The 9,067-nt window shown below is 55.1% G+C and overlaps 1 protein-coding gene across 2 annotated transcripts in view; it reads left to right on the top strand.

The window, feature by feature from the left end:
• The window catches only part of Myom2 (myomesin 2), a 65,631-nt gene that overhangs the window by 35,224 nt on the left and 21,340 nt on the right, over nucleotides 1-9,067 (top strand). For both annotated transcript variants that reach the window (XM_015504658.2, XM_048792835.1), the window contains exons 16-23: nucleotides 41-215; nucleotides 1,637-1,758; nucleotides 3,299-3,486; nucleotides 5,013-5,139; nucleotides 6,155-6,333; nucleotides 7,353-7,467; nucleotides 8,653-8,809; nucleotides 8,897-9,003. In XM_015504658.2, the coding sequence (XP_015360144.1) occupies nucleotides 41-215; nucleotides 1,637-1,758; nucleotides 3,299-3,486; nucleotides 5,013-5,139; nucleotides 6,155-6,333; nucleotides 7,353-7,467; nucleotides 8,653-8,809; nucleotides 8,897-9,003 (1,170 nt within the window). The remainder of the gene's footprint in view (nucleotides 1-40; nucleotides 216-1,636; nucleotides 1,759-3,298; nucleotides 3,487-5,012; nucleotides 5,140-6,154; nucleotides 6,334-7,352; nucleotides 7,468-8,652; nucleotides 8,810-8,896; nucleotides 9,004-9,067) is intronic.

The following is a 9,067-nucleotide window of genomic DNA, read 5'->3' as shown; positions in this document are numbered from 1 at the left end:
GCAGCAACTCCTGTGTGCTGACCCTCTGTCTCCCCTGCAGTGGCCCCTTCTGCGCCTGGCCGAGTCCTTGCTTCGCGGAACACCAAGACATCCGTCGTGGTGCAGTGGGACAGGCCGAAGCACGAGGAGGCCCTGCTGGGCTACTACGTGGACTGCTGCGTGGCGGGGACTAACCAGTGGGAGCCGTGCAACCACAAGCCCATCGGATACAACAGGTGCCCCACCTGCTGCCCCTGAGCAACACACTGCCTCGGTGGGCAGGCAGAGCACACACCCCAGCTCCAGAGCAGGGCAGACTGCTGGGACACCCCTTAGACACCGTCTGTTAGGCTGGTCACAGAAAGGGGTGGGTAACTTAAAGCTCTGCCCACACAGTGAGCTGGCACTGTGCCAGCTGCTCTCCATGGAGTTGATGTCTGTCCTTCAGACTGCCCCCATTTGAGCTCTTCTTACTGCCACGGAGGACTTTGCAGGAAGCAGGAGGGTTAAGATGGTGACTAAGACGTGCCAGGAGCTTTGTTTTTCCATACTGACATTTTGAACTTTGCCTCTATTTTTTCAATTATTATTGTAGTTGTACAAATTTATGGGGTTCAGTGGGACAATTGGGTTCACACCCACAGTGTGCAATGACCCTACCTAGGCCGTGGTGCATGTTTCTGGGGTCTGCTGCGGCTTCTGTGCATGCAGACCTCAGGCAGCCCTGCTTCACTCAGCCCCGACTGGGAAAGTGGGGAGTCAGTCTGTGGCAGGCAGCGCAGGCCGAAGCTAGCACCGTGACCTCCTGGAACTCACTACACCCGGGTCGGGCCGAGTGCAGGGAGGGCCCGCGGTTGGTGGGCCTCTATGTAGGAAAATACAGGCAGCCAAACAATTGCCCTGTGGGTGGTTAGTAATGACGGGGTGGCAGTTTTCATTTTAAAATCTTTTTAAAAAGCATGCTATAAAAAGCTATGGTTAGCAAAGGCAGGAGGAATCGAGGAGAGCAAAGCTGGATGGTCCAAGAGTCCTTGGCCCCAAATGGAGAAAGACTGAGCAGAATAAGAGCATCAGTAGTGTTCTCACACGAATGTCCACTACATAAGCTAGATAGCAATCGCTGGGGTTCACTGGATGCTCGCCACACGCAGGCTGGCTGGCTGCGTGCTTTCTTGTAGTTTCCCCTTGAAAGCTCATAATGCCACCACAAGCAGGTCTTATCACACCCGCCGTACAGATAGGAGCACAGAGCCCTGTGGCGCCGGGTCTGGTGAGGACACACTGTCTGCCAAGGGTCAAGGCACGGTCAGCCTGTCCTGTCTGCAGTTTGGTTGCTTCTCTTTCAGTTCTAGATGCATGTGGTTCCCGAGTGCCAGGAGCTGGCTATTGATTTTCAAAAGGTCTTTGATCTGGACAAGACCCAGAAAATCAAAAGTAGAGGCTCAGAATCAGTGACTCTGGTGCGAGGTCGGCCGCTCCTGGTGTGTCTGATGCTGTGCTGCCAGGTGTTGAATCAGTTAACGGAGACTGAAAATGAAGGCCGTGTGGCGCTCTTGTAGGAAAGCTGGCTGGGTCTTAGTCCAAGGGAGCGTCTTGTCTGAAGAGCTGGAGGAGAAGGACCTAGGTGAGCCTGTGCCATGACCCTGTGTCTTCCCAGGTTCGTGGTGCACGGTCTGACCACGGGCGAGCAGTACATCTTCCGGGTCAAAGCTGTCAACGCTGTGGGCATGAGTGAGAACTCCCAGGAGTCGGAAGTCATCAAGGTCCAGGCCGCCCTCAGTGCGTAACTTGTGGGTGGTCCTCGAGGGCGCCATGAGTTCTGCATGAATAAGCTCTCAGGGTGCCACTGCAGAGGACCGGAGGACAGGGGTGGAGGCTGGCCGGGGAGCATATGCGTTGAGGCTGGCCGGTGGAGCCCATGCCTTCTGCTGAAGCCTCTGGTCAGCTGGCTGCTGTGTGGAAATGCCAGTGTGGGGGGAAGCAAGGGGGTGCCCCTAAATCCCCAATGGAAACAGACACCACTGCAGGCCAGCTTGATTCCCAAGGCCCCCATTCACACTAAAAGGAAGGCCACAGGGCAGGACTTTCTCCTTTCAAAGTGTGTGTGAAACAGAACCACCAATGGCCTTTAACTATTATTTTATTAATTTTTTTGGTACCAGGGACTGAACCCGGTGGCATCCTCAACCCTTTTTATTTTTTATTTTGAGCCAGGGTCTTGCTAAGTTGCTGAGGCTGCCTATGAACCTGAAATCCTCCTGCCTCAGCCTCCTGATCCACTGGGATTATAGTTGTGCACCACGGTACCTGGGCTTTCAGCTATTATGAGCTTAAGGAACTTTAGCAAGTCATTTTAGAAATCTTCATGTTTACGTCACCTTGTGACTGTATTCACGAATAGTGATGGTTAAAGATGTTTATTACTTGTGAGTCAGTGTTTGTGGTTGCTGCTGTGGATCTTTCCTGTTGAACACATCATATCTTTGGACACATTCAGCGATGTTTCAAGACACAATTGTCACACATTTTGAATCAAGTATCTTCCTTTCACTTCTGAGAGACAGTTGTGGCTGTTTTATTGTTTTTCATCTGCAATTAAATTTACAAACATTTTTGGAAGTTAAGGTTTCCCTGCTGGGATCTCCAAGGAACGTCAGATCTGACCATGTGCAGGGCCCCAGGGCGAGGAGTTAGCCCCATTTTTGCTTAAGGTCCTGGTTCTTCCCAGCTTTCCCAGGAGGGACGTCCCAGCACGCCTGTCTGCCTTCTCACCCCATCCCTAGGGAATGTGGGCCATTGCTCCCATTTAGCAGCTGACCCTCCGTACTGGGGGTCGAGGCTCCAGGTGGCTCAGTCAGGGAAGCTGTTGAATTCTTGCCAACTTCCTAGGATGAGGTGGCCCTTTCCCGACGTGGGAAATGTGTGCTCATGAGCACCTGCATCGATCCAAGCCTCCATGGCTGCAGGAAGCCAAAAGGCACTGGGGCCACGCCCCGTGGTCGCTCTTCCCCACCACACGTGGGAAAGCTCCTCTGAGGTCTCCTTAGTGGGCCATGAAGGGAACCTTCTGTGGTCCACTATCCAGACCGATTGACGCAGTGCGGTGCCTTGCATCCTGCAAACACTGGTAGATGCATTTAGGAAGAGCAGCGCTGTCCATGAGAGAGGCTGTCTACCCATCCACTCAACACCTTTAAAGGGCCAGTGTCAGCGGCAGGAGGGAGAGCTGGAGTGGCATGGGTCCAGCCCTGCCCCACACCATGGGTGAGACGAGGGCCCGGAGCCAGGCTGGTCACTTGTGCACTGTGCTTTCCTGCAGCCGTCCCATCCCACCCATATGGGATCACACTTCTGAACTGTGATGGCCACACCATGACCCTGGGCTGGAAGGTGCCCAAGTTCAGCGGCGGCTCACCCATCCTGGGCTATTATATAGACAAGCGTGAAGCTCACCACAAGAACTGGCATGAGGTCAACTCCTCTCCTGTGCAGCAGAGGATCTTAACGGTGGGTTCCCCTTTTCTTTGGGCCTGGGAATGTTGGCACTCTCTGTTCAGTGTTCCAGAGCTTGATGACCTTAGGTGGTTTGATAAGGAAATAAGTGAGTGTAAAAATCCTAGCATCGTGAGGCCATGGAGTTTTGGATCTGAAAAGATCTTAGGTAACATTTGTTTTTTTTTTCTGAGAAAAAGTAAAGGAACAGAGGCAGTAATTGAGGGATCTGCAAACAGTGGGTGACCAGCTCTGTCCCTGTTGGAGCTCTGAGCATCTGGAAGGCAGGCGCCCTCTCAGGTGCTCAGCTGGTGCAGAGCCCAGTGCCGGGGCCAGTGGTGCTGAGCAGGTGCTTGTTCGGCAATGTGCTGCGCCTTTCCTACGAAATCCTGGGTGGTCCCTTGCCACAGTGCACGTTGTCCGCAGCGTGGAGAGAGGGGGACTGAGGGGGGGCCAAAGGCAAAGCCAGGCAAACCCAGGCAGCCCTGGGCTTCACAGTCCACTTGCCCGAGCCTCTGGCTCCTCCTGGGCATGGGACGAGTGACCGGAGCTGTCATTACCTTCTTGGATTGACGCATCTCACAGGGGCCACATATGCTGGGAGACAAGGGCTTTGGGGGCAAAGTCTACTCTCTGTCTTACAGAAAATTCTGCTTTGTGATGTTTTATCTTTATGGTCTGTACTTACATATGGAGCATGCCATGATACATGCATGCTATAATACATGTGGCCAAAACCCAGGTTTGATGTGACCCTGTTTATATTTGCTGTGTTCAGCCACAACCTCTAGATGTTCTCTATTGGGTCCTCTGTTCCTGAGAAAAATACCCTCCTCTTTTTTGGGTGCAAGTAGCCTAAATGAGGATGGGCTCTGCTTTCCAGGGAGTGGGAACGTTTAACTGCCACGTCTTGTTCTGGGAGCTCTTTTCTAGGGTTCTAGAGAGCATGTGCTGGACGTGGCTTTTGTTCTACCACCTGCGGGCCGAAGCCCGTGTCCTGGCTGAGGCCTTCCCCAGGTCTCACCCATAGCTGGCAAGTCTGCAGGCCCCACGTGGACATGGGCTTGTAGTGCCCCGGGAGCTGCCAGCGAGGCCCTCGCCTGGCAGAGCAGGTGGCCTGGTGGGGCTGGTGGCGGGCTGCCTGTGGCACTCAGCCAGGCCTGAGTGGGCTTCCCGCGGGTTCCGCAGCTCCGTCCCACAATGCCAGGACTAGGTCTGGGGTCTGCAGGGACCGGCAGGGTTCAGGGGCCCCTGCTCTGCTCACCTGTGTGTGCTCTTTGTGGGACCCCTCTCTCAGCCTCAGTTTCCGTACCACCCCAGGGCATGTCCTCTCATCCTTGTGGGAGTGTCAAGGGGTGAATGGGTCTGACCTGTGCCTGCAGCTTGCTGGGTCTGTCAACAGCTCTCTTTAGGTGATCTAGTCTAATTTTCCCACAAGCACCCTTCCCCGGGACTCATTGACAAACCACCATAATGCTCCTTTCCTCAGTGGACCGGGATGCACGTTATTTCCTGTAGTAACTGAGGCAAAATCTACGCAGGTGGAGGGCTTGGTGGAAGGCTCATTATATGAGTTCAAAATTGCTGCCGTCAACCTGGCGGGGATCGGACAGCCATCGGACCCCAGTGAGCTCTTCAAGTGTGAGGCGTGGACAGCACCAGAACCCGGTGAGACGCGTCCCTGAACACACCACCCAGAGCTGGGCAGGCCAGTGGGCTTTCCAGGAGGTGTGTGGTGGGCAGCTGTGGTGGATGCCCTCCTCTCCCAGTGAGCAGACATGGAGACGATGGCAAAACCCACGAGCCGTGCCTGGGAGTGGCCGAGCAGCCACAGTGTTGCAGCGCAGGCAGGGTGCTCAGGAGCAGGCAGTGGGCAGAGGGAGGGCCAACAGTGGGAGGGACGGATGGCTGACCAGGTCACTGGAGAGGGGACAGGGTTCCAGAGTCCATGTTCCCAGGGTGTGGCGCCAGCCACTGCTTCCTGGGGACAGAGAGGAGCCCAAGGCAGGAGAAGAGGGCGGGCAGGAGGGAAGCCGCCAGGCCCCCGGGAGTGGACACAGCAGGCATCTGTCCTCCCTCCTCCTCCTTTCTATCGCCCCCTCCCCGTGCCCTGCTTCCTTCTCTCTGCCCTATCTGTTCTAGTGAAGCCGACTTTGGACCCTGAGGGAAGTCCATAGGAGAAGACCCTCTTCTTTCCAGGGCCTTCACGGGGCACCTGGCCGACTGGCTTAGACCCTGTGTGTTCTAATTAAGATGGCGCCTGCTGGGCAGCTTTCCCCCTCCTGTCCACAGCCCGTCTGGAGCTGGGAATCAGCAGCAGACAGCTTTAGGCTTACCTGGTGTTGTAGAGAGCAGAGCGGGGCCATGCGCTAGCTGGCCTCGGGTTTCCATGCCAGTGGCTGCAGCACGCACCTGCCCATTTCTGCACTCCTCTCTCTGATGCCACCTGCTGGCCGGGAGAGCACCGTGGGCCCGTGGCTACACACCCACTATCTCCCTGAGGCCACGGGGTGCTGCAGGACCGAGCTGGGCTCTCCCCAGCCCCAGCATCAGGACAGTCCTTCCAGGAAGGGCGAGCCCTCAGTGTCATGAGGAGGACATGGGGATGTCCCGGCGCGTCTGCCTGTGGCAGAGGTCAGGGTGTGCTGAGCTGGCTGAGCACAGGTCCAATTTGGCTCTGCAGGTCCTGCCTATGACTTGACATTCTGTGAGGTCCGGAACACCTCGCTGGTCATGCTGTGGAAGGCCCCAGTGTATGCAGGCAGCAGCCCTGTGTCTGGGTACTTGGTGGATTTTAAGGAAGAAGATTCTGGGGAATGGAAGACGGTGAATGAGGTGGCAACTCCAAATCGTTATTTGAAGGTGATTTGTTCATTGCTTCCTTTTACCTGAAGGTGTTTTTGCTCAAGCCCCTGAGGAACTTGTTCAGGTGGCTTGGATCTGACCCTTCTGGGCTCTGCACAGTGAGGGCAGGAGCACCTGGCCAGGGCAGGAAGAGCCCGGGAGGTGGTGGCAGGGGCTGTGTGGCCTGCCCTTTTCCCGGCCATGCCGCAGTCTAACAGAGTCCAGCACTGCCACAGTCCTCGTTGACCTCTGGACCCAGGAGCTCTCAGCAGGGGTGGCCTGTATGCTGTGTCATGCCCCTTCCACCCACAGCTCTCTACATAGCTCAGGTGACACGGTAGACGTCACTTGATGTGAGTGCACACAGTGAGCGTGGCTCTGTCCTCTCTCCAAACATTCCTGTTTTAGCACTTGGGACATCTGTCCCTGGGTGGCTCTGACAGCTGTCCTCGGTCCCGCAGGCCCCTGTGCCTGGAGGCTTGCCAGCTGCCCAGTGGTCCCTCCTGGTGTGGGCCTGGGGTATGGTTAGATGCCTCGCCTGCATCAGGCACTGGGTGCTCACTCACGGCGCCCTCTGCTGAACCTCTGCACCCTGGGAAGAGCTTCTGGTGAATGAAGAGATGGGCTCTGAGAACACCACTCTCCACCCAGGACGGCCCGCATGTCTGTGTATGGGAAGTAGCTAACTTCGTTTTGATGTGTCCAAGTGACCGTTTTGCAGTCACAGATCACACTTAAGATAATATTTCGTCCCATAGTTTAACACAGTTAAATCTGAACAGCAGATTGCAATCTAGTCAATATGATTTAATTGTGCTTTAAAATGTGCAGAAGAGAACGATAGATACCCTAACGTGTTTCTTCCTGAAGCGAGATGGGCCTGGTGTGCATCTCTTTCCCTCTCGGCTGCTCGGTCAGTACAGCTTTCCCAACCAGAAAAGCGTTTTAAAGGAAGGAAGGTGTGTTCACCTTAAAACGTGAACGATGGCAAAGTCTGTGTTTTCTACCTACACTTGACACTTCCCTGTCCTCTCAAGGTCTGTGACCTGCATCAAGGTAGGACGTATGTGTTCCGAGTGAGGGCAGTGAATGCCAGTGGGCCGGGGAAGCCCTCCGACACGTCAGAGCCGGTGCTGGTGGAGGCCAGGCCAGGTGAGAGCTGCCAAGGCCGCGGAGCAGCCGTAGGGGCACGTGCAAGTGGGGGGCTTGCTTGGGTGTGCTGGGTGAGGGAAAGGGCGCCCCTGCAGTTTTTAGGCAGATTGGCGTTAGCACAAGAAATAAAGTCGCGCTCCACCTCTGCTTATGCTGAGACCCAGGGCAGGAGGACAGTGCTTTTGGTCATCATGATGTTCAGGAAGAAAGGTGGCTTCTTGTATAGCTGCTGAGTTTTGATCAGAAATTTATAAAGCTGTCTGATATTTTCTTGGTTGCCATGAGTTAAACCCCCAGGAGTTATACAAAGGAAAGCCCTGGGGCAGGACAGCTCCTGGGGTCTGCGTACAGGTGTGTGGCTGGTATTGTGGGAGGTGATGGAGCCACTCGCAGAGAGCTGCTGTGCCCCCTGGGGCCTTCACTGTCCTGTGGACTCTTGTTCATTTAGTTCTGCTGTCTCTTTGTGACTTCTCCATCCTTCTGGAAGCTTGAGAGCATCTGTATCATGTGGCCTCAGTTCTGCTCTCCCGCAGAGGTCGAGCTGTGCCCCTCCCGCCCAGTTTCTTTCTTTCTTTTTTGTTTTGGTACCAGGGGTTGAACCCAGGGAAGCTGAATCCCTGTATTTTGTATTTTATTTAGAGACAGGGTCTCACTGAGTTGCTTAGGGCCTTGCTAAATTTCGGAGGCTGGCTTTGAACTCATGATCCTCCTGCCTCAGCCTCCCGAGCTACTGGGATAACAGATGTGCACCACTGTGCCCTGGACAGTATCCCATCCTGATTTCTAAGAGCTGAATTCTGGCTGGCCACATGTTGGCCATGGCTCCACCCCTGGGTGGACTCAGCAAACAAGCAGTGCTCCCCAGAACCAAGATAATCACCTGTGTGGGTGAAGTTGCCCAGCAGAGGTGAGGCAGGTTAGGCCTCAGGGAGAAAGGGATCAGGCCTGAGAGGCAGCCCCTGGCCTTCTAGATGGTACTGGACACAGAAAGGAAGTGGACAGAAATGTAGTGACCTGAAAGTGGCCAGTCAGGGCTCCCTTGAGCGCTCTGCTCCCTCTCGGCTGTCTGGGTCAGTGGACGTTAAGTGAAAGTGCTGATCAGACGTCAGATAAGCTCTTCACCTGTACCACCACCCTCTGAAGACAGGACACTTGTTGCCAGGCTCAGTCACCCTTGCTCTGCAGGCACAAAGGAAATCAGCGCTGGCGTGGACGAGGAAGGCAACATCTACCTGAGCTTTGACTGCCAGGAAATGACGGACGCCTGTCAGTTCACCTGGTGCAAGTCCTACGAGGAGATAGCCGATGAGGAGCGGTTCAGCGTGCACACGGAAGGCGACCAGTGAGGCCCCGGGAGGCGGGTGCTGGGAACCCTGGACATCCCGCAGACAGCAGCAGGAGCTCACCCCAGCTCTGTCTCTGTTTCCAGCTCGAAGCTGTACTTTAAGAATCCAGATAAAGTGGACGTGGGGACCTATTCTGTGTCCGTGAGTGACACGGATGGCGTGTCTTCCAGTTTTGTTCTGGATGAGGAAGGTAATGTCTAAATGACGCAGGCTTGCTGTTTTGTTTTTATTCATGCTTTCAAAGAGCGATTCTG

This window comes from Marmota marmota, unplaced genomic scaffold (assembly GCF_001458135.2).
Source record: "Marmota marmota marmota unplaced genomic scaffold, marMar, whole genome shotgun sequence".
Classification (NCBI taxonomy): Eukaryota; Metazoa; Chordata; class Mammalia; order Rodentia; family Sciuridae; genus Marmota; species Marmota marmota.
This window is presented reverse-complemented; position numbering and strand designations above follow the sequence as displayed.